This window comes from Trachurus japonicus, chromosome 24, assembly GCF_045865225.1.
Source record: "Trachurus japonicus isolate A0001 chromosome 24, Traja_1.0".
In the NCBI taxonomy this organism is placed as follows: domain Eukaryota; kingdom Metazoa; phylum Chordata; class Actinopteri; order Carangiformes; family Carangidae; genus Trachurus; species Trachurus japonicus.
Genome location: NC_140930.1, coordinates 7,196,117 through 7,219,089, shown reverse-complemented (window position 1 = coordinate 7,219,089; position 22,973 = coordinate 7,196,117). Strand labels below are relative to the sequence as shown.

At 41.1% G+C, this 22,973-nt stretch overlaps 1 protein-coding gene across 2 annotated transcripts in view; it reads right to left on the bottom strand.

Annotated features, from left to right (window-relative positions):
• Positions 1–899: 899 nt before the first annotated feature.
• The window catches only part of igf2r (insulin-like growth factor 2 receptor), a 74,855-nt gene continuing 52,781 nt past the window's right edge, over positions 900–22,973 (bottom strand). For both annotated transcript variants that reach the window (XM_085770472.1, XM_085770471.1), the window contains exons 33-49: positions 22,471–22,602; positions 20,759–20,927; positions 19,658–19,766; positions 19,093–19,174; positions 16,969–17,102; positions 15,889–16,038; positions 14,058–14,213; positions 11,953–12,157; positions 9,411–9,645; positions 8,277–8,413; positions 7,557–7,674; positions 6,377–6,523; positions 4,840–5,211; positions 3,526–3,672; positions 3,360–3,429; positions 2,563–2,877; positions 900–1,684 (exon numbers count right to left, since the gene is read on the bottom strand). In XM_085770472.1, the coding sequence (XP_085626598.1) occupies positions 1,481–1,684; positions 2,563–2,877; positions 3,360–3,429; positions 3,526–3,672; positions 4,840–5,211; positions 6,377–6,523; positions 7,557–7,674; positions 8,277–8,413; positions 9,411–9,645; positions 11,953–12,157; positions 14,058–14,213; positions 15,889–16,038; positions 16,969–17,102; positions 19,093–19,174; positions 19,658–19,766; positions 20,759–20,927; positions 22,471–22,602 (2,882 nt within the window). In that variant the 3' untranslated portion in view covers positions 900–1,480. The remainder of the gene's footprint in view (positions 1,685–2,562; positions 2,878–3,359; positions 3,430–3,525; positions 3,673–4,839; positions 5,212–6,376; positions 6,524–7,556; positions 7,675–8,276; positions 8,414–9,410; positions 9,646–11,952; positions 12,158–14,057; positions 14,214–15,888; positions 16,039–16,968; positions 17,103–19,092; positions 19,175–19,657; positions 19,767–20,758; positions 20,928–22,470; positions 22,603–22,973) is intronic.

Here is a 22,973-nt window from a genome sequence, read left to right as displayed (position 1 = left end):
CTGCGGCGACACGTGTAGGTAATCGATGCTACGATAAAGTGCTAAAGCAAAAAAAAATAATGGCACAGCTTCGTTTTTAAAAACACCCAGAGGGGAAAAAGATACGATGTTGTTCTTAAAGGGGAAGTCCTGTAATTTAAAAAAGTAAACGCTCTACAGCTCTATAGGTCCCCGAGTGCGACTGTAGGAAAAAAAAACAAGAAAAATCAGTGCAGACTGGACCTAGCTCTCCTCCTGCTAGCTGCGCTACACTGCAGTTAAACAGTGAAGTAATGGTGACAGTTCTTCTAACCGTGACTTTGGCCTCTATATAATGCTCAAAATATCACTACAAATGCTTTGCAACATCCACCAGTTCCTTACCACACAACACTGAGTGTGAATAACTGTTAATATGAGAGAGCAGTGTTAACGTTTGTGTTTTTATCACGTAGCTCTGTTTACTCTAGCTTCCTGGTTAGACCTTACTAGTCGACTGTCGAGCTCAGGACTGTTTCCATCAACAAAGACAAAAACGCAAGGAAAACATGGATTTAGGAGGAAAAAATAGATTGTGGATGGGAAAAAAAGCAGATATATTCATATTGATGCTTTTTTATACATCCAAAATCATGTTTTTTCCTCCTAAATCCATGGATTGATGTAAACTCGACAGTCGACTAGTAAGGTCTAACCAGGAAGCTAGCATAAACAGAGCTACGTGATAAAAACACACGTTAACACTGCTCTCTCATATCAACAGAGTTATGCACACTCAGTGTTGTGTGGTAAGGAACTGGTGGATGCTGCAAAGCATGTGTAGTGACATTTTGAGCTTTATATAGAGGCCAAAGTCGCAGTTAGAAGAACTGCCCCCATTACTTTGCTGTTTAACTGCAGTGTAGTGCAGCTAGCAGGAGGAGAGCTAGGTCCGGGCTGCACATATTTTTCTCGGGTATTTTCCTACGGTTGCACTCTGGGACCTATAGAGCTGTAGAGCATTACTTAGAAAATGACCGGACTTCTCCTTTAACAACGTGTCGCTGCAGAGTCGCCACGGTAACGCCTCCTCCTCCTGTCAGTCAGAAGAAATGTGGCCGGAGTGAAGCAATTTTATTTTAATAATAATAATAATATTGATGATAATAAGAAAATGTGTGAAAACTAGAGAGCAGGTCAGAAAAAACGGCCTGAAAACACTTTAAATAATCAGCTAATCAATAATCAATAATCAATAAATAAGATTGTGGGTGTGCTGACGTCTGTAGACAGTGGACTGGAGAGAGTCTTAAAGGAGTTAAAGGTGCAGTCCAACAAAACAAACACAAAAGAGTCCCGAAGAGAGAGAGGGGAAAAGTTTCTGTTGTCGTTGTTGTTGTTGTTGTTTCACTGTTGTCGTTGTTGTTGCTATGGAGACATTCACTGAGAGAGAAGAGTTCAGAGAGGGCGGGAGGTGCACTGCCGTGGGAGGAGAGGGGGGGGGGGGAGTGAGGGAGTGACATCACACCCGGAGGAGGTCCTCGTCACTGTCGTCCTCGTCCCGTTTCCTGTTGGCTGCCGTGTTGCTGTTGTTACCGTGGTGACGGCCGTGGGAGGGGCGGGGCCTGTTGCCGCCGCCGCCGCTGCTGCTTCCACCGCCGCCGCCGCTCTTCCGCTTCCGGTCGGAGTCGTCGAGGAGACCAACCAGGTCCTCGTCGCTCTCCTCCTGAAACATCAGAGAGAGAGAGCAGAGTTATAGTTTTAACATTTTCATTAGATTTTATATTTTTTATTTCAGTGATAAAGCAGCTTCAGTTAAGTTTTTATTTTTGAAGAATTGACTAGTTTTTATTCAGTCTTAGTTTTTCAGGTTTTAAATCAATATTTCATGCAGCAAACTCATATTTTATGCTCTATTATTTTTTAAAAAACTTTTACAAGTAAAGGGTGGATACATAATATGGTCCACAGGAATGAGAAGCAAAACAAACGGACAGAACAAGACAAATGAACGGTATGAGCAGTCAAGAATATCCCTGCAATATTATATTAGAGACACCAGGCTCTACATAGTTCAAATAGGTGTCCAGACTTTATAGAATTGGTCTGTTTTTAAATGCAATATGCATGTAAGATATTCTAATGGCACTAGATCAAACACTACTCCTTGCCAGCCTTTAACAGTTGGTACGTTTACATTGATCTTTATGCTCTATTTTAGTCTAGTTTCCATTTTTTCCTCTGCACTTTCTTAATTCTTTGTTCTTGCTTTGAATAGTATGTTTAATGTTTCCTTTTTTTTTTTTTTTTACCTTTTTTTTCTTCCAGTTTTTACTGTTCAATGTTTTGTCTTTATATAAAGCTCATAAAGTTGCCCCTTCGTATGAAATGTGCTATATAAATAAAGCTGCCTTGCTTCATCTACCTCTAACTGATGTTTTCTGACATTCACTTTAGTTTTAGTTGGGTTTGCATTGTTCAGTGTTGTTAATATTTAGTTCTTGTATTTTTATTTCAGTTTCCTAAATTATTTATATTAATTAATTATATCTAGTCTTAGTTTTAGTTCCATGTAACTGTACATTAACACCCGTGACCTCTGACCTGCAGGAAGACGCTGCGATGAGCGGCCGAGTTCCTCGACGCCTTCAGCACCTGCACGCCGGGGACGCTCAGCACCTCGTCCTCGCTGTCGTCGTCGTCCTGCTCGTCCAGCGTGAACGAGCGCAGCCCGTCCGTGTTCACCGTCTTGGTCCTGATGTGGCCGTTGCCGTGGTTACTCCTGCCTCCCCGGGGGCGGGACGAGGAGGAGGACGAAGACGAAGAGGCGGTGAAGGAGGTGGAGGAGGTGGGAGGGGCTTCCAGCTCCTCCATCAGCCACTCCATCTCCTCCTCGCCGCCCTCGTCGTCCATGTTCACCTGAAGGAGCAGAAACGTCCACGGACTCAAACCCACGATCTCTGACATCACACATCCGATGATGGGACTAACGGCGTTATGAAATAACGGCGCTACTTTTTCAGTAACGAGTAATCCAAAAAGTTACTGTTTCCCCCGTTATAACGCCGTTACCGTTACTAACAATTAAATGCGCCATTACTTGACTCAAGAAGTCCCGTCACAAAATAATAATACACATGTTTAAGTGTTTGTTATATAGCTAGACTACACATTTTTTTATTTCTTAGTCCATCAACTAGTCGGAAAAAGGCTGAGTCCAAGTAATTTGACATATTTGAGCATTTTATTTTTTAAAAGGTAATGCAATAGTTACTTTTTCTGGTGATTAGTTACTTTTTCTGATGTAGTAATTCGGTTACTTTTGGGGGAAAGTAACTAGAAACTATAACTAATTGCTTCTTAAAAGTAACGAGCCCAACAATGCACCCATCAGCCCTCACCTTGGAGTATTTATACGACACCTGGTTTCCTCTCCTGCAGCAGCCGGCGACTTTCTGCATCACCAGCTCCCTGTAAAACCACAACACAAAGAGTTCATTCATAAAAAATGTACTAAAACAAAAACAATCAATAAAATTCAGGTTTCTCCTCCGTGGCGCCGGTCACCTCCTCTCTCTCTTGCGCAGCAGGAGGCCGAGCAGACAGACAGACACGCCCACCATCAGCAGACTCAGCACCACGCCGACCACCTGGCTCCGCTGGGACAGAGCCGGAGCGTCGCCGCCGTCGTCCAACGACCGAGCGTCCACGGCTCTGCAGAGACAAGAGACGAGAGACGAGACGAGACGTTTCTTCATCAATCACCAACTTTAACGTCCGGAGTAAAGTAAGAACTTAAATTCCTGGGCCCAGTTGTTAAAAGGTTTAATCTGGATTGAAATTATCCAGATTTTGAAATCCCTTGTTCTTCCATCCAGGATCACGTAATCCATCTCATTTTTATCCCCGTCGTTCAGATAGAAACTTTTCAAGATTACCAAATCTAGATAATAATGCTCGAAATGGGACTGTGTATCACACTGAAGGCTGCTAGGTCTGTAAACAGCAGTGTGGGGTCACTCAAAGTGTATTTATCTGAAAATATGTAACAATATATATGTATGTATTGTTTCTTCAATGTTAAAACAATGTTTAAAGGGATAGTTCAACATTTTGGCAAATTGGCCCATTGCCATAATCCCTATAGTCATAGCAGTAGGTTTGTTACCTTTAATTGTCGTGCAAGCTATTTTTAGAGGTAAATTCATGCAAAACCGCTGATGCGCGTTGCCTTCAGGGACAGTTTTTCAGCAAGCAGTCTCTGTATTTACCTCTAAGACAACTTTCTGTTATTATCTCATAGCGTGGTGAATGTGCAGGTCACAACTTGTCCACCAGAGCGTTTTGGAGTTGTTGGATTGTGTGTTTGATGAGTTTGATGAGGGAAACCAAGAAATCCCATAATGAGCCTCCGTAGCGTAGCTCTGAGCAGCTCACGGCTCTGCTCCGCCGTTCTAAAAATAGCTTGCACCGACAATTAAAGGTAACGAACCTACTGCTATGACTATAGGGATTATGGCAATGGGCCAATTTGCCAAAATGTTGAACTATCCCTTTAAATAAATAAAGTGAGCAAATATACAGTACATTAGTCCCATACACTGTGAATACTTTTCCATGTTTTCAAATTTTAATTTAAATGTCCAGTAGTTTGGGAAAAGTTCTTAATTTGTGGAATGATCAAAAGTTTACTTTGTTTTATTATTATTATTCTTTACTTGACCAGTTTGGATCACATGATCTAGTCCGATCTCAGAATCCGACACCATTTTCAAGATTTGATCCGATCCATGATCCAAAATCCGATTGAATAGATGACTTTTAAACCACTGGGCAGCAGATGTTTCAGATGTGGCGGAGTCGAGGCGTTTATTTACTCACGTCAGCCCGCACACGGCGTTGGTGTGCCACACGAACAGATACTGGCACTCGTCCGTCTCCAGCATGAACTCTGGGATGCCGACGCCGGCCGACGGGTTGCAGTGGAACATGATGGTGGACGACACCGTCTTGGTTTTCTCTCGGCCGCACGTGGAATCGGACGGCACCATGACGTCCAGGTTCCCTCCTTTGATGTAGTACTTGGCCTTGCTGGACGAGCCGATCTTGCGCTTGTAGGAGGCGTTGAGCTTCACCTGGCAGATGTTGGCGCCGATGCAGCTGGACAGAGAGTTGTTGGTGATGCCCGACAGCTGGATGTGGTAGATGTAGCTGTCGCCGTTGGGACGGATGTCGCCTGAAGCCTGATGGTGGCTGAGAAGAAGAAGATGAAGATGAAGGAGAGAAAAAGAGTTTAGCTGATTGAATTAAACCAACACTAAGTAACTTTTTCAACCTTCATATAATATTTTCAGAACCTTTGTGATGGCACATCGACTTACAACAGGTTGAATGACAAGTGTCTGTATCGCCTTCACTGTCACTAAGCAGCTTCCAGGTGGATGGTAGGAACCCCGAACTACACATGTGCTGACTGTTTTACGGCAGACGTCACTTCCCCCTTTCCCCATTCGTTAAAAAGACGAAAGTCGAAGCGAACGCCTATGTGGGATTATGAACCGCTATCATGGCAGAAGCAGCAAGAAAACCAAAGAAATTAAAAGTTTTGTCTGAGGAGACTAAAAAAAACAAAGAGGGAGAGTAACGACGCATAAAGTGAGCACAGAGCAGCCTGTGTGGGACAGGAAATTGTGTACAAAATGCAAAACAAAACACCTGGTTAATTTTCAAAATAAAACACACAGGGTTCCTACACATTTGAAATTTCCAAATTCCATACTTTTTCCAGACATCTTGGTAAAAAAAAAAAAAATCAAATAATTTGTGATATTTGAGTAAATAGAAGTGTATCATGTAAATAAATCATGCAATTAATAATTTGTTTTCATTATTTTGAATTTGGATGCCATTATGTAACCAAATAATTTCCAGGAGATTGTAGCTCGGTACAATATACAAAATAATTAACCCAAATAACTTCAGATAAGACCAAACCCAGATAAGTGTTAAGATAAATATATTTCCATACAATAGTTTCCATTTTCTATACATTTCCAGGAAGGAAACAGAAATGTATAAAATCAAATTCCATACTTTCCATACTAGCGTAGGAACCCTGAATACACCGTGTTTACGGCGGATTATATTTCCCGCACTACACCCTGAAAACGTTGTAACGGGCTGAGGCCGACCTTAAGTCAACAGGTCAGAGGTTTTCAGACGCCGTTTCACCTCGTTGACACCATGAACGATGAGATACTGATTGTAAAATCACTAAATAGGCAGATCAACAGGTCAGCACCCAGTTGTTGCACGTGACCGGGAGATGAGGATGTTTAGGACGCTACGCGCCGGTGAAAAACACTACCGCTCTGGTCCGCCGGTGCTTTAAAAGCTCCTTGCTGTGTGCTGCTGGTACCTGAAGTAGAGCGCCCCCAGGCTGAAACTGGCGCCGGTGTCAGGAACCTGGATCGTCCCGTTCACCATCTCCACCTCATGCTGCTTCACGGCGCACGCCGACCGGGTCTCCCATCCAATCACAAACTCACACGACGCCTTATCAACACTGCACACACACACACACACACACACACACAGACACACACACAGACAGATGTTACTATTAGCACAGCTGCATGTTTTTATCAGATTTCTGGAAGTCAAATAGTGTACGAGAAAATAAAGGAAGTGAAATAAACAAACTTTTTATTTATCATTAATGATGTCACGATTATACATTTTCTACGATTATTGTCAGAGAGATAATCACGGTATTACGATTATCGCAGCACTATGAATGTGTAAAATCAAATCAAAATAGTCGAAAAATATAATTACATTACTAATTATTTACACAAAATAATTTAGTTAATATTTAAGTCATTAATTGTCATCTATACCAAATGTTTAAGTTTATTTTTAAAGTTTTTTTTAATTACAAATGACATGCTAACATTTAAATTCCTACCAATTCAATGTTACATTAGGAAAATTACCTTAATTTAAACCAGCATCTATGCATTTACCTTTATTTTGGTGCTTATTTGTCTATATGGTTCAGACTTAATCTTTTGTGGAAAGTGACGGTATTTAGGAATCATGACGATTGATTGATTAATTGTGGCGTTTAATACCGCGGTTAATTGCGAAAACAAGTTATCGTGACATCCCTATTTATTTATCATATATATTTGATATAATCTGCCTTTTAATCAGTGTCACCATGTAGATAAAAAGAGAAACAACAGAGCTGAAGAACGACTGTTTAACACTTGAACAGTTTGGATCAGAGACTCGTGTCTGTGTGTGAGCGACAGGACGTCACTGAGAGAAAACAAAAACGTCCTGTAAAACATCTTCAATCAAACTTTAACCAGATAAAGTTCAACTAGAAAAACAAAACGGCGTCGTGCTGTTAACAGGTCGTTACGGAGACTGAACCAGAGTCAATGAATGTTAATGTGGAATGTGGTTTGTTGTGTCTCTCAGCATTGACGAACGTTCGAACGTTTCTTTTTATTCTCCTTACTTAATTATTGTTATATATGGCAGTAAAATTATAGATCTTTAGTGTGTGTGTGAGTGTGTGTGTGTGTTACCTGATGATCGCTGGGCGTCCCACAGTGGAGCCACAGCTCAGCCGGATCACAGTCTTAGCCTTCACTCCGTTACCACAGGCGTCGTCGCCGGCAGAATAATTGACAGAGATCATATCGTCTGTAGAGAGAGAGAGAAAAAAAAAATTCAATATATTTATCTAATTATTGATTTTTATTTCATTGCGTTCACTACAACACATGCACCGCTTTCTGAGATGTTCAGAGAAAAAGACCTCATCAGAAACATTTGTTAAAGGGATAGTTCAACATTTTGGCAAATTGGCCCATTGCCATAATCTCTATAGTCATAGCAGTAGGCAACGCGCATCAGCGGTTTTGCATGAATTTCCCTCTACAACAACTCTGTCTGGTAACGTTGTGTTATTATCTCATAGCGTGGTGAATGTGCAGCTCACAACTTGTCCACCAGAGCGTTTTGGAGTTGTTGGATTGTGTATTTGATGAGTTTGATGAGGGAAACCAAGAAATCCCATGAGCCTCCGTAGCGTAGCTCTGAGCAGCTCACGGCTCTGCTCCGCCGTTCTAAAAATAGCTTGCACCGACAATTTAAAGTAACGAACCTACTGCTATGACTATAGGGATTATGGCAATGGGCCAATTTGCCAAAATGTTGAACTATCCCTTTAAATTCCTTTGAGGAGACAATTAAAGCTACTGATCACTTCCATCTGTTTCTGTGTGTTGGACTCGATCACTCACCAGCGTAGCTCATCTTCTGGGTGTAAACTCGGCCCAGTGTGTGAGTCTGTCCCGCCGCGGAGCGTCGACACACCGTCGCTCCCTCCGGACAGTCCAGCACGTCGCCGTGGATACCCTGACACAGGTTGATGAAATACCTGAGGACAGAGGAAACGACGAGTTAATCAGAGCTGGAACAAACTCAAGGCTCCAGGTGCAGAGTTGTGTTTCCTCTGACATTTTTAAATTCTTTGTCTGGTATTTGACTCTTTTGTGCAGCAGGGGAAGTTATTACAGCTGAAACCTCCTCTGTATTCGTTTCATTTCATGTTGTATTTTAGATTTTCAGACTTTCTCTTTCTTTCTTTCATGTGTCACCAGAAAATGGCGTGGAATGATATAATTTATTTATATGATGGAGAGAATTACATTAAAACTAAGGAACCAAACCAATATTTTTGAAGCAAACTGGTCAAAATGGCTCAGCTGTGTGTCAACTCTAAGACATGATTTCATATAGATGGTAAAAATTAGGTCACACCCTTTAATAGAAAATGTTTTTTTTTCCAAGCAGGATCTTTATTTTTTTATGTATGTGCTTATGTTGACTCAACAACATTGCCCAAATCCTCCTCTTGTTGTGTTTATGTTATGTTATGTTGTATGTCTTGTGCCCAGTTGGTGCATTTGTGTGTGTTACTAAAATAAAATGAATAAAGTGGAAATAATTCATTAATTCAGTTATATTAAGTGATAATTTTACGAGAAAAAAAAGTGGCAATTTAATGAGAAAAAAGCAGCGATTTCCTTTAAATTTGCCTTTTCTTGCATATTCTTTTCAAAATCCTGATACTGATGACAATGTGGTGCCAAAAGATCAAGTATTCTCCTTGTTTGTGAAACCTATACTCAAGTACAACTTCACAAGATCCTCCACAGCCTCATTTTAACAACTTTCCGCCTCTAAAAACAACAGGTTAAAATATTATGACTTTATTCTTGTAAAATTAGGACTTTTTTCTTGTAAAGCTATGACTTTATTCTTTAAGTCTGTGAAAAAAATGTTTTCTCAGTGTGGCCCTGATACTCCGTGATACTCCATCATATGATATAAACCTAAACCTATGATTAAAAAAAACTCCTAAATCAACTTACGAGTCTCCGTTGTGGCTGAACTTCCAGGGCCCGGTGAGCGAGGACAGGGCTCGCAGGTCGAAGGTCTGGTGCTGACTCACCAGCTTACACTCCATCTTCCTGGGCGGACACACGGTGTTCGTCCTCCACTGGAACGTGGCCAAGCAGCCGGCCGTCTCCGAGAGCAGCTGAGGAACGCCGCGGCCCGCCGACGGGTCGCAGGTGAACAATATGGAGGACTGACGAGCACCCGAGGCTGCAGCAGAGAGAGAAGGTTAACAGGGTTCAGATTAGGGGTGGGTATTGCCAAGGACCTCACGATACGATACGCATCACGATACTTGAGTCACGATACGATACGATATTGCGATATCCAAATTTTGCGATATATTGCGATATATATTGCGATATTCTACATAGTTCACTGAAAAATGTAAAAGGCATTATGCATCTTAAAATCCGAGTTGTATGTACATCAGATGATAGTGATAATTTATGGGACAAACTGAGTCAAAACAATGTAATTCAAATGATCCATGCCATTTTATACAAGTGCAAGTTACAACAACATATTTGCATGTACAACACACTGTCTGAGGTAGCAGTACAGTGACACCTCGTGGAGCAGAGGTGCGGAAGTCGTGTTGGATTTACGTCTGAAACATGATTTATTATTTGGAAAAAAAAAAAAAAAAAAAAAATTGAATTTTTTTTTTGAAAAATCGATATTTAAATATTGAATATCGATATCGTATCGCGATATATTGCCATATCGATATTTTTGCCCACCCCTAGTTCAGATCAAGCAGTTTGAGATGTTTCATCCTTTTACGTGTGAAATACTGTTTCGACTGAACAGGCTGAGGAACTCTTTTGTCCCTCAGTCTGTCAAACTGTTAAATCAGAGTTTGGTCTCTAAATAGACCCTAAGGTTCATGTACAGACTGAGCACTGGCTGTTGCACCAAGACACTTTGTAATGTTGGATTTATGTTGTGAGGAGTTAGGAGGTAGTTTGTGTTTTTCTTTAAATGTGAGGGTAACATTTATGCTTTCTGTAAATGTATGTTTTTTGTATTTTGTATTATTTATGTGAAACTGTGGACGTCATGGGGCGCAAGACAAATTTCAGAAGTGATCTGATAATTAAAGTATAATCTTAATCTTAATCTTAAATCTGAGCTCAGATTATTAGAGTTAATTAATGTTCGTGATTTAATAATAATGATAATAAAACATTTTATTTATAACGCGCTTTTACAATGGCTCAAAGACGCTTACATAAAAATAACAACACAATTAAAATACAGAATCAATGTAACGAACTGAACCTTTGAGTTTATGTTATCAGGTGAAAGCTTCATGAAGAGGTCATGAGAGTTCATTTACATCAAGACGGTTGATGCTCTGTTGTCTTGAATGAGCGCAATTATCAGACAGTCAGCCGTAAATGCAATAAATAACGCGTAGATTACAATTTACGCATTTCACACAAGCAAAGACCAAGAAAAAATAATCATATGGAAAGAGAAAGTTTGTTCACTGAAGGAAACAAGACAAAAAAAGCCCAAAGGAAACGTCAGGCCTCTCGTGGTTCTCTTCCTCATTGCAGACACGCACTGTCTTCATGCCAAGCGAGTTTGTAATTAAATAATGTATTTTGTATCATAGTTAGAGCCCTTATTCTTTCCCCCCTAATCCCCAAGGCCTTAAAGAACAGTTATATAGCGTCTGAAAAGAAGTTTAGATTAATTTTCTGTGTGTTTCCAGTTTCCTTTTTCTGATCATATAGTTTTTTCTGAATTTATATGACACCATTACATGATGAATATTCTGAATGCCCAGGTTGTCCCGAAAAAAAGGATGTAAATGAGTTGATTGTGCATCACAGGGCTGAGGTTTTACGAGCATTAATACACAAGGAGACCAGGCGAGAGAAACACAGAAGTAAATGTGAGACTCTGAAGGGTTAAGCTCAACTCAAACATTTTAAAATCCATGTTTTTCACCAACAATTAAAAGAAGATAGCTCTGCTCTTCCTCGTTTCTGTGATATTTTGACTTTAAGAGTAGAACTGTTGAATCTAACAGAAGTTATTATTAAGTGCGGTTACTGCGTGATTCGCAGTAACCGCACTGACGCTGGCGCAAATCACGCGAGATTTGGACGGACCAGGAAGAGGAGCTTCGAGAAGCTTCCGCTACAAACAAGCTTAAAATATAGACTTATTTAATTTTTTTCGGGACAATTACGCAATTTGGGGCTTCAGCACAAGACGGACATTACATACGAGCATCATGGAGGTATTTGGATGTTTTTTTGTGTGTGTTTTTTTACGAAGAGCTCCGGTGTCCCTTTGCAACCGTTATATGGACATGCACTGCTACGCCGAGACCCCCTGTAACTCAGAGAAGGGACGGTGGACTCTGAAACTTCTTCCAGCCCTTAGTCAACATGAGGGTGAGTAGATAATGAGCGAAATATCATTCTAGGGTGAACTATCCCTTTAACATCCTGAGCTCGTGTTAGAGATGAGTGTGTGTGGTCAGACTGAGGCACTGACCGGGGGGGCAGGGGTCTCCTCCTCCGTACTGCATCAGCACGGCCTGCTCCTCGTGTCTGTAGTTCATGGTCATGGCCTTGGAGATGCCGAACGATGTGGCCGACTGGTCCGAACCGGTCACCTGACACACCGCGCTCTTCTTACAGGTCGGCTCCGACACCGCGCCGCACACGCTGATGTGGTACATGCTGCTGGATCCCGGGACCTGGCGAACACACAGACACTTCACTGTTTCACTGTGTTCTGCACTTGTGAGCACATGTAAACATGTCTAACCCAGGCTAAACATGTTCGCAGTTGTATGGCTACGGCCGGTGCGTGTGCAATGGTCCAGCATTGTAGATATTATGTGCGAATGTTTGTGACCGATATGTCTGAAATAATGGAGGTATAGTTATTGTGTGCGAATGTTTATGGCTGGTTCGTGTGCAATAATAAGTCAGGGTGCGTTTGTGCAATACCTGCAGTGCTTGAGTGAGACCGGCAATAGAAACGTGAATATGGATAGAATGTTTAGTTGCTATAATATGTGGATAACATACCATGTCGTACTTTAATTTTACCTTTACTTTAATCCGATGCGCTATTTAATGCAATACACCTGGCACTTTAAACTGAGTGCACTTTAGGGCACCGTGCAATACAACTTGGTACCCATGTACTCTTGCACTTTAGCACCTGTCACTTTGGCCCAGCACTTTTGCACCTTGCACTTTATCTTTCAAACTGTCCAGGTTCCACTACTGGCCTGATTATTGACCTGTTTTTTATCTTGTTGTCTGCTTTGTCATGTCGCGTATATAACTGTGTTCTCCTGTCACTGTATTGTTTTTATGTTTTGGGACTCCGGATGGAAATTAGCATTGCTGCTATAATCCGGCACATTTACATGTTTTTATATGTACATTGATGTGCACTGTCCCATCCAAATAAACAAATAAAGCAAAGCAAAGCAAAGCAAAGCAAAGCAAAGCAAAGCAAAGCAAAGCACAAATTACTCGTAAATTTATAGACCTTAAAGCAGAAGTAAGCGATAAATTTGTGTTAATATAAGTCTTAAATAGTTATATCTTCCGACAGCAATCACTTACATAGAGTGTTTGGTCTGAAACACGGGTCTGTCAGTCACTCTGCTCTGCTCTGAGCTGAGGAGAAAACTTTTCTCGTATCCTACAGTTTTTATCCAATGAGGAGAGAGAACGGCATGCAGGGCTGTGTGTGCAGCCAAGGAACGCCGTGAATGTGGCAACGTAGGGACGAGGACTGTTATGGTGCGTTCAAGGAAACTCGTATTTTTCCGACCGTGAAGTCGTACCAGTTCGATCTGGTACGAGTTCACGGGTCAGAAGTTACGAGTGGCCGTTATAGTGACTTTCACCGGTAAAACAGGTCGGAAAAACACGAGTGGGTTGCCTGGAACGCTACAAAGTCGTAAGTTGTGACTTGAAGCTGTAATTTACGGTTTCAAAAGCCTGCCTGGAACGCAGCATTAGCCAAAACGACCGGATCGCTTACTTCTGCTTTAATATTCAATTATCTTGTGGACTTTAAAACAGCAAAAATGATGTATGTATGTTTGCAGATGGTGTCCAGAGGAGGTTTCAAACTCAAACCAGTAAATATGAATTAAGAGGGATTTGTATGTTTACAAAAACAAAGGCGCGAACAAATGTAAAACAAAGATGTACAGTATATCGACTAAAGGAGTCAATCTATGGAATAATTTAGAAATAGAAATCAAAATATGCAACACACTAAATAGATAATAGATTCAAAAACTTAATATATAAAAAATAATGTTGTAAATAAATATAAAACTCAATTATGAACACCAGTGTGCTCATAAACTGCCTACTGTATGTGGAATATACACATAAATTCTTTCTCAGATGAAACACTACACTCAAAGTGCATTTGTTTTGTTTTTATACTTTAAGGGAAGAAAAAAAAAAAAATATATATATTGTTTGTTGTTTATTTACGTTTAAAACATGTGTACCGGTATATAATGTTGTTTATTGATGTGTGAACTTGATTCTACAAGACTGAAATAAACTCACTAAACTAAACTAAACTAAACACAGAAAACGAGAACGTAAACTCACCTGGACTTCGGTTTTGAGGGGCGAGAGGTCGAAGGTGAACTGCAGCTGGGTGTCGGTGAGCTGGCAGCCGCTGATCTTGGTGTCGTCGGAGCAGACGACAGGAGTCGCCCACTCAAACAGGTAGATACACTCCAGCCTCACCATGCGTGGAGAGCCCTGCACACACACACACACACACACACACACGATTAGGTCACGACGAGTTTGTTCAGAAATAAAACAATATAACATTATAATACAAAAAGGATTTCAGCTGAAAAAAATTTGATTTTTAGTTTTTCGAGATAAAGATTAGTGATAATATATGAGAATAAATCCAGTTAAATTAACTTATAAATTAACATCTTGTATAGATTATAATGACAAGGAAGCTTGATAGTTAATTTATGAATAGGGGACGGGAGTAAATATGTTTCACTTCTTCCCACTCCTTTTTGGATATGAAAAATCTGATTATTTTCATTTTTCATGTGTTGTGTAGTATTTCTTTGTTATGTCTGTCCATTACTGTATTATTTTATATTAATTTATTTTTACATGTCTGAAATAAACTGAAACTAACTAACTTACTAACTTGATCTGTAAAGATGTTTTTGACTGAAATCGCATTTGATTTTAGTAAAATGATATCCAAATGCAACAATAAAATAAAACAGATTTCCATTTTAAATTACAAACTATTGATTATATTAAAACTTATGTGCATAATCATTTGGAACGCTGTATTTTGAGTCCAGATATATAGATTGTTAAAGGGATAGTAGCATTTTTTTAAAGTGGGGTTGTATGATCTACAATTAGCCCCTAAGTACTTTAATTGCAGTAGAAGACTCTCTGCACTCCTCCCGTTAGCAACGCCAGCCCATAATAGCCCTGCCCAGAGATTTACAACATACAGTGTTGTGAATGGACCCAAAGAAACGGCCTATTTTCGCGGCCTCAACTCACGTATCCCTCCGCCCAGGGTTAGCGCCCGCCGATCAGCAGTTAGTTAGGTCCAAATAAAAACTGTGTTTTTCCTGCACTTTGAGGGGCTGGAAAAAATTATATTATAGCGAACAATGGAACTGTGTTTTTTTTTTCCAGGTAAAACCTCTTTTAGGCCGCGAAAATAGGCTGTTTCTTTGGGTCTGTTCACAACACTGTATATTGTAAATCTCTGGGCAGGGCTATGGGCTGGCGTTGCTAACGGGAGGAGTGTAGAGAGTCTGCTACTGCAATTAAAGTACTTAGGGGCTATTTGTAGATCATACAACCCCACTTTAAAAAAATGCTACTATCCCTTTAACAGGGTTCCTACACATTTGAAATGTCCAAATTCCATACTTTTTCCAGACCCTAATTTCCAGATTTCTCGGTAAAAAATTCAAATAATTTGTGATATTTGAGTAAATAGTTGTGCATTATATAAAAAAAAATCATGCAATTAATCATTTGTTTTCATTTGTATTCTGAATGTGTATGCCATTATGTTACCAAATAATTTCCAGGAGATTTTAGCTATAGGTAGCACATACAAAAATAATTAACCCAGATAACTTCAGATAAGACCAAACCCAGATAAGATATTAAGATAAATATATTTCCATACAATAATTTCCATTTTCCATACTTTTCCAGACCTGGAAATGTATAAAATCAAATTCCATACTTTCCATACTTGCGTAGGAACCCTGCTTTAAGATTATTGTTGAGGAATAAGAAAATCCCACTGGCTGTCAATTTTTATCAACTATTTAGGAAAAAAAGAAACAAAAAAAACAGCGTAATAATGTGTAATGCAGTGTAGATAAGACGAGGGACGGAGCAGCAGCAGCCGACTGAGACTGACCAGCTCCAGGCCTCTCTGGCAGGTGAAGATGATGGTGGACGAGTAGTTCTGAGCCGGGTCCTCTGCACACTTGGTGGAGCTGTAGTAAGTGATGGACACCTCGCCGGTCGCGCTGTCGATCTCTGGGCCGCTGGTGCTGCGTCCAATGTCCTGCACGAGAACAAAGACATATCAGACACAAGCAAAGAAAAACTTCTTCCTCTTCTTCTCCTCTCCTCTTCCATCAGTTTGTGTGTGGTGGTCGGTGCTGTGGTCGGGATACGCTCCGACATCTCAGCGATTCGTGAATTCGTGGCAATAATGCGAGCTGACGTGGCCAAAACTCGGGAGGATATGGCGAAGTTAAACGCGGCGAAGGCTGCAGAGGAGATGGATGAATAAAAGAAAATGGCAAAAAAGGGCTCTCACACCATCCCAACAAATAATAAGTACACTGGACTTTGCTCTCTGTCGATTGGACCATTCTGTGACTTTGTGACATGCCAGGCTACAAGATGAGACTGTTGTTCACTCATGACGGACAAATATGGACACATGTGCAAACACACACGTAATCTGTATGTACTGTCTAGAGCTAAACTTCAGCTCTGTATACTACTGTACCTACTGCTGTAACATGTTATGTCAAAATGTCATAAGTAAAAGAATGTTATATCAAAATGTAAAAAAGCAAAAAGAAAAGAAAAGTTTATGATATGATCTGTATACTACCTACTGCTGTAACATGTTATGTCAAAATGTCATAAGTATAAGAATGTTATATCAAAATGTAAAAAAGCAAAAAGAAAAGAAAAGATTATGATATGATCTGTATACTACCTACTGCTGTAACATGTTATGTCAAAATGTCATAAGTATAAGAATGTTATATCAAAATGTAAAAAAAAGCAAAAAGAAAAGAAAAGATTATGATAAAGATTTTTATTCTGTGGGTAATGGGGGCGGGACTAGATAAGCTTTTGCTTCTCCCGCTTTCCCTTTCGGCCATGTGTATTGTATTATTTGAACTAAGATGAAGTGTGATGATGATGATTTAAATTGACATGCACACATTGATTGATTGATGATTGATTTTCTCACCACTGGAGGTCCTTTATCAGGGTCCATGCAGACGGCCGCTCCGGGGGGGCAGTTGACCCCGGGGATGGGGTTCAGAGGGAGACAGACGTTGATGTAGAAGTCTGAGGATCCGTCGCTCTGGTCCACGGCCTCGTCTGAGCAGAGAGAGAGAGAGATGATGCATATTGTACAGGGATGAGCACTGAATACCGTCCGAATTCCCACAGTCGTCCTGAGTATCGATTCCGACTCGGATTCGGCTCAGAGCGAAAATACAAATGACTCGAGTCCGATCAGGCTTCGGGCTTCCTCCTTTTTTGGTCGGAGAGTTAATGCTACACACCGAACCCGACGGTGGGTTTGGGTTTTTAATTTCCAGGCCCGTTAGAACAGCTCCTCCTCTCCCTGCACATCTTGCATCATTTTTTAATAAACAAAATAACTTCAATTACCACACAACGCTAGCCTAGAAATCTAGACGCACCCTAGCAGCAGCAAATATATTTACTCCGTAGATGGGTCTAGAAACGAGCCATAGGAACTTTTTGAGTCTCGAACACCGTTTGTGTTCACCAGTCACAGCGCTCTATCTGTTTAGAGCAGTGTTACTCATTGCACGGCTCGCAAACAAAAACCAGCACGAAGACACCAGAGAGGGGATGAAGGCAAACGGTGTAGGCTACCCAGTAAGAAACGAAAAAATAGGTAGCACAAGATGAGCACAGAAAATTTCAAGACAAGTGGGCAGACAAATTTTTATTTGTTCGGCATGAACCCTCTGTGTTTAATATGCAACAAACCCTCACTGTGATTGACAACAAACTACATTAAGAAAGTCAAGGACATGCATGGCCAGCTTCCCCTCATCCCAGTATTAAGGTAAATATGGTCTTAAATGAAAATGTATTGGCTGTGTTGTTTCTTTTTTGGTGGGATTTATATGTAGAAATGCACATTTGCAAAAGTGACTTAGTATGTTGTCGCAAAAGTGGCTCTCCCCTTGATTTTGCACTGCCAATGTGGCTCTTATGAAAAAAATAGTGAGGATCACTGGTTTAGAGAGTCGTTGGGCGGGCTTAACGCCATGACGACATACATTTTAATTGGCTTGTCAGGCTAACGACATCCTGCTCTTTGCTCTGATTGGTCGTAGCGCTACCCTATTGCATACAGAGGCAGTTTGAAAGACAGCCTTCATCCTGCCCCCTGGATTGAGCCGAGGTCTACCGGTCGTTTCCAGACTAGACATGTTAATGATATAGCCTGGCTTGTCAGGCTAACACATCGCAAAAAAAAGTACCGAAAACAGGTACCGGGTTGTTGTACCGTATCGGTTTAAATGTGAAAGGTTCCCATCCCTTGCTCGCGTTGCCCTTGACTGTACCTTAAGATCCAACATTAATGACATGCATGTCCAACTTGACTGGCTGAAAGTAGATACAAGGTTAAAATCATCTCTAATCTCCTTTGTGAGAGACATTTATTATTTTAAAATCCCTGATTGTCTATATGAACAACTTACACTCAGTGCTGATACACACTCATATCCCACCAGACATGCAATTAGTGGTAAATACTGTGTTCCAAAAGCAAAAACCAACTTCAAACAACAAACAGTGCTCTACAGAGCCATTGTTGAATGGAATTATCTTCCGGGTCACATCTCTAAAACCCAGAGCAAGGTCAGTTTCAAAAAACAGGTGAAGAAACACCTAATGACAGCTCACTAAAGGTTGTAATGTACCCATAAATGATCTATTTCCTGTGTGTGTCGCTGTATCTGAGTGTGTGTTTTGACACTGTATGTGTGATGATTCCTCACAAAATCACATGTGTCCCTATATCTTATATCTGATATCTGATTAGATGTTTAGATTATTGACTATATGCTGTTGATTTTATATACTGTATGTTGTCTATGTAAATCTTTTGTTATGTTTGGATTGTGTATTTCTGAATTGTATTTTTATTTTTTATCTTATTATTTTTATTGTTACACTGATCGGACCCCAGGAAGAATAGTTGATGTAAACTACATCAGCTAATGGGGATCCAAATAAAATCAAATCAAATCAAAATCCCTAATATTGTATCCCATCTGGATTCAGAGCGTCTGTTTTTATATGTGATGTATGACTCACTGACCTGTGGCTGTGTAGTAGCCGCTGACGTGGATCAGAGGAGTCAGGTCGATCAGAGAGGAGCCGTTCTCCACAGAACATTTCACCTGAGACAAGGAGAAGGAGGAGAAGAGAGAGTTTGTAGGTTTCACAAGGACAAAAAAACCAGAATAAAGGAATTCAACAACTTTCCACACTGTTTCACAAAATGCCGAATGCGTTTTAGGAAATATTTTTGGAACAAGCGAGTAAGAGATCATCATCATTCCTGCTTCCTCTCGTTCTCCTTGACGAGGCTGAAATTCAATTTGTTCTGTGAAACGGTCGATTAATAAAAGAACAGATTTTAAAATTCCTCCAATCAATCAATAAAGTCTGTCGATCTGGGGAAATGACTTCTTCAGATGAAAGTCACAACAACAACAACAACAACAACAACAACAACAGTATAAATCTTTGTCATTCCATTGTCATAGCATCTGTATGACTGTGAGTGATAATAACAAACATCTGTATGTGTTTTCCAGGGGTTGTGTGTGTGTGTGTGTGTGTGTGTGTGTGTGTGTGTGTGTGTGTGTGTTCGTACGTACCGGCTGCTCACAGACCAGCGGAGTGTGGAAGGAGAAGAAGTGTGTGCAGGTGTCGGTCTCCGTGGCGATGAGGACGGGCTCGGCAGGAGCTGAGCCCATGTTGGACGGCCTGAAGGAAACACGAGTTATAAATGTGGTCATATTACAGTATGTAACCATGACGATTATATTACTACGAGTGTTTAGGCTTCAAATGTCACAGAGATGGAACAAGCGTCCAAAGAGAAAGAGGAGGAGGAGGAAGAAGAGAAGGAGGAGGGGAGAGGAAGATGAGGAGGATGTAGAGAAAGAGGAGGAGGAGGAGGAGGAAGAGGAAGATAAGGAGGAGGAAAAGGAGGAGGAGAAGGAGGAGAAAGAGGAGGGGGAAGAGGAAGAAGAGAAGGAGAAAGAGATTTTTTGATTTTTACAACCACACTTTATTTTCCAATCACAGGACATTATCAGCTGTTCCTTCTACCCAACTGCAGACTTATCTATTTATTTAAAACCCACACCAATAAACACACAAATACATACATACATACATACACACACACACACAAACAACCCCAAATCAATCCATCAACCAATAAATAAATAAATAAATAGATACTCTGTCAGTTTTTCAGCACATTGGTACGTAAAAGCAAGTTCATTGTTTGACACAGCACACAGGACATTGTTGTGGCACCAAATATCAGAGAAGCTTCCCAGGTCTCCCATCAATCTATAAAATGCGAACTCCAGTCTAATCCTACAGCGGACGTTAGAGTGCCACACTGTGGACGCCTCTACACCTGCCTGGTCTTCCGTTTTATTTCTCCTGGAGATGTAGATTGCCATTTTCGAAGAAAGAGAGAGAAATCCAGAGAGAAAGAGAAGGAGGAGAAGGAAAAGAAGGTGGAGAAAGAGGAGGTGGAGGAAGGAAGAAGAAGAGGAGGAGAAAGAGGAGGGGGAAGAGGAAGAAGAGGATGAGGAGGAGAGGGAGAAAAGAGAAGGAGGAAGAAGGAGGAAGAGGAGGAGGAGGGAGAAGAGGAGGAAGAGTAGGATAAAGAGGAACGTTAAGTTAACTAACTTAAGAGGAGAAGGAGGAAGAGAAGGAAAGAGGAGCAGGTGTGGTACCTGCAGATGAACTGGATGACGGAGGAGTGTCGGAGCATCTGGGGGTTTGACGGACAGGCGCCTCCTCCCTCGTACGTCAGCTCCACCACCTGGTCCTTGTACGACAGCTTCCTGGTCACCTGACCGCCGCTCAGCGCCGCCGAGCCGCCGCCGCCGCTGATGCAAACAGCTGCAGCGCAACAGAGACACAGAGATTAACAACCATCGTACTGTAATTCATCATTTAATTCATACTTTTCCACTTTAAAGGGATAGTTCAACATTTTTGGCAAATGTTACCTTTAATTGTCGGTGCAAGCTATTTTTAGAACAGCGGAGCAGAGCCGCAAGCTGCTCAGAGCTACGCTACGGAGGCTAATGGGATTTGTACTCATCAAATACACAATCCAACAACTCCAAAACGCTCTGGTGGACAAGTTGTTACCTGCACATTCACCACGCTATGAGATAATAACAGAACGATACCAGACAGAGTTGTTTTAGAGGGAAATTCATGCAAAACAGCTGATGCGCGTTCCCGTTGGGGGCAGTTTTTCATCAAGCAGTCTCTGCATTTCCCTCTAAAACAACTCTGTCTGGTAACGTTCTGTTATTATCTCATAGCGTGGTGAATGTGCAGGTCACAACTTGTCCACCAGAGCGTTTTGGAGTTGTTGGATTGTGTATTTGATGAGTTTGATGAGGGAAACCAAGAAATCCCATCAGCCTCCGTAGCGTAGCTCTGAGCAGCTCGCGGCTCTGCTCCGCCGCTCTAAAAATACCTTGCACCGACAAATAAAGGTAACGAACCTACTGCTATGACTATAGGGATTATGGCAATGGGCCAATTTGCCAAAATGTTGAACTATCCCTTTAACAAAAACAAAACAAAACAAAACAAAACAAAACAGCACTTTTATCCCATAAATGTCCCAATGTCTCTGCATTTTGACTCGGTTCCAGATGTGGATTAGACATCTCTGAACGTTCCCGTGGTTTTAATCACAGTGTGAGCTCCACGGAGTTAACGGTGCAGCCGGTTCAACCAGGAGTCAATCATTGGGCTCCTCAGGTCTCTCATTATGTTCCCTCAGGTGCAGCTGACAAACCACACTGACGCACGTTCTCACTGTTGCATAATCAGGTTCACGCACACACACGTGAGCAGCAGCAGGAAACAGTAACCAGAATGAATCCATCCCTCGTGTTAGAGAATAGAGAATGTGATTCAGGTAAAGATGAAGGAAAAGAAGGTTGTTTTTACTCGTATAAGGAACATTTGTCTTCTTTATTGTCGATTAAATGCACTTTAATATTGTACCACTCCTTGCTTCTTCCGACTGAAGCTACCACTGTGTGGTATACTGTATTTGTACCATGTTGTGCTTTGTTTTGTCTTTGTCTAAATGTTGTTTTAGTGTGAACCGCAGGACTGGGTGGATTTTGAATGTTCTTGAATAGTGTATGCAGAGTCCCGTTACAAATAAACAAATAGATAAAATGAAATGTAGAGGTGAAATAAGAATTAAACAGCTGCCACATGTTAAATATCCTCTTTTAAACATCTGCATCTCAATCAAAACTTCTCCATGAATCATAAATTGTGGATTTTCTTACGCACTGTTACAGTATAAGTCTTAAAATCATCAGGGAGGAGCTGAAATGTTAACATGATGTGATTTACAGACTCTGGTTAAATATTTCTGATGCTGGGACTCCGTGAGCGCTCGTACCGGTGTCGGGGCTGCATCCAGCACTGGCCACGTTTCCACAGATGTTCACGTGGAACGTCTTCCCCGGGTCCTGATGGTCGACCACGGCGTAACCGCCTTCCTTCGTCAGGGCGTTCAGGTCAAACAGGTGACCTGCAGGACGACAGATCAAAAGGTTTCTTGTCTTACAGAAACACAGAGGCTCTGAGGCTTTTCCTGTTGCATCCTGGTGTTTTATAGAAGAGAAACACATTTCAGGACCTCTGATCTCTGACTTGTATCATCTGAACAGACATGGCCTGGGATTTTGAGAATCCTTTCATATTTAATACAAATATGAAGTATGAAACTGTACTGAAGAGTTGCACTGTTTACAACTGGAGACAACATTAATACTTTCAATAATGCACCAGGTTAGAGAGTTCTACCTTTGTGCAATATGCAGCATTTGTTCTGTGACAATCTCTTTACTAACCAAGCAAAACTGGTATAAAAACTGAAATTTCGGGGCAGACCTTTCCTGC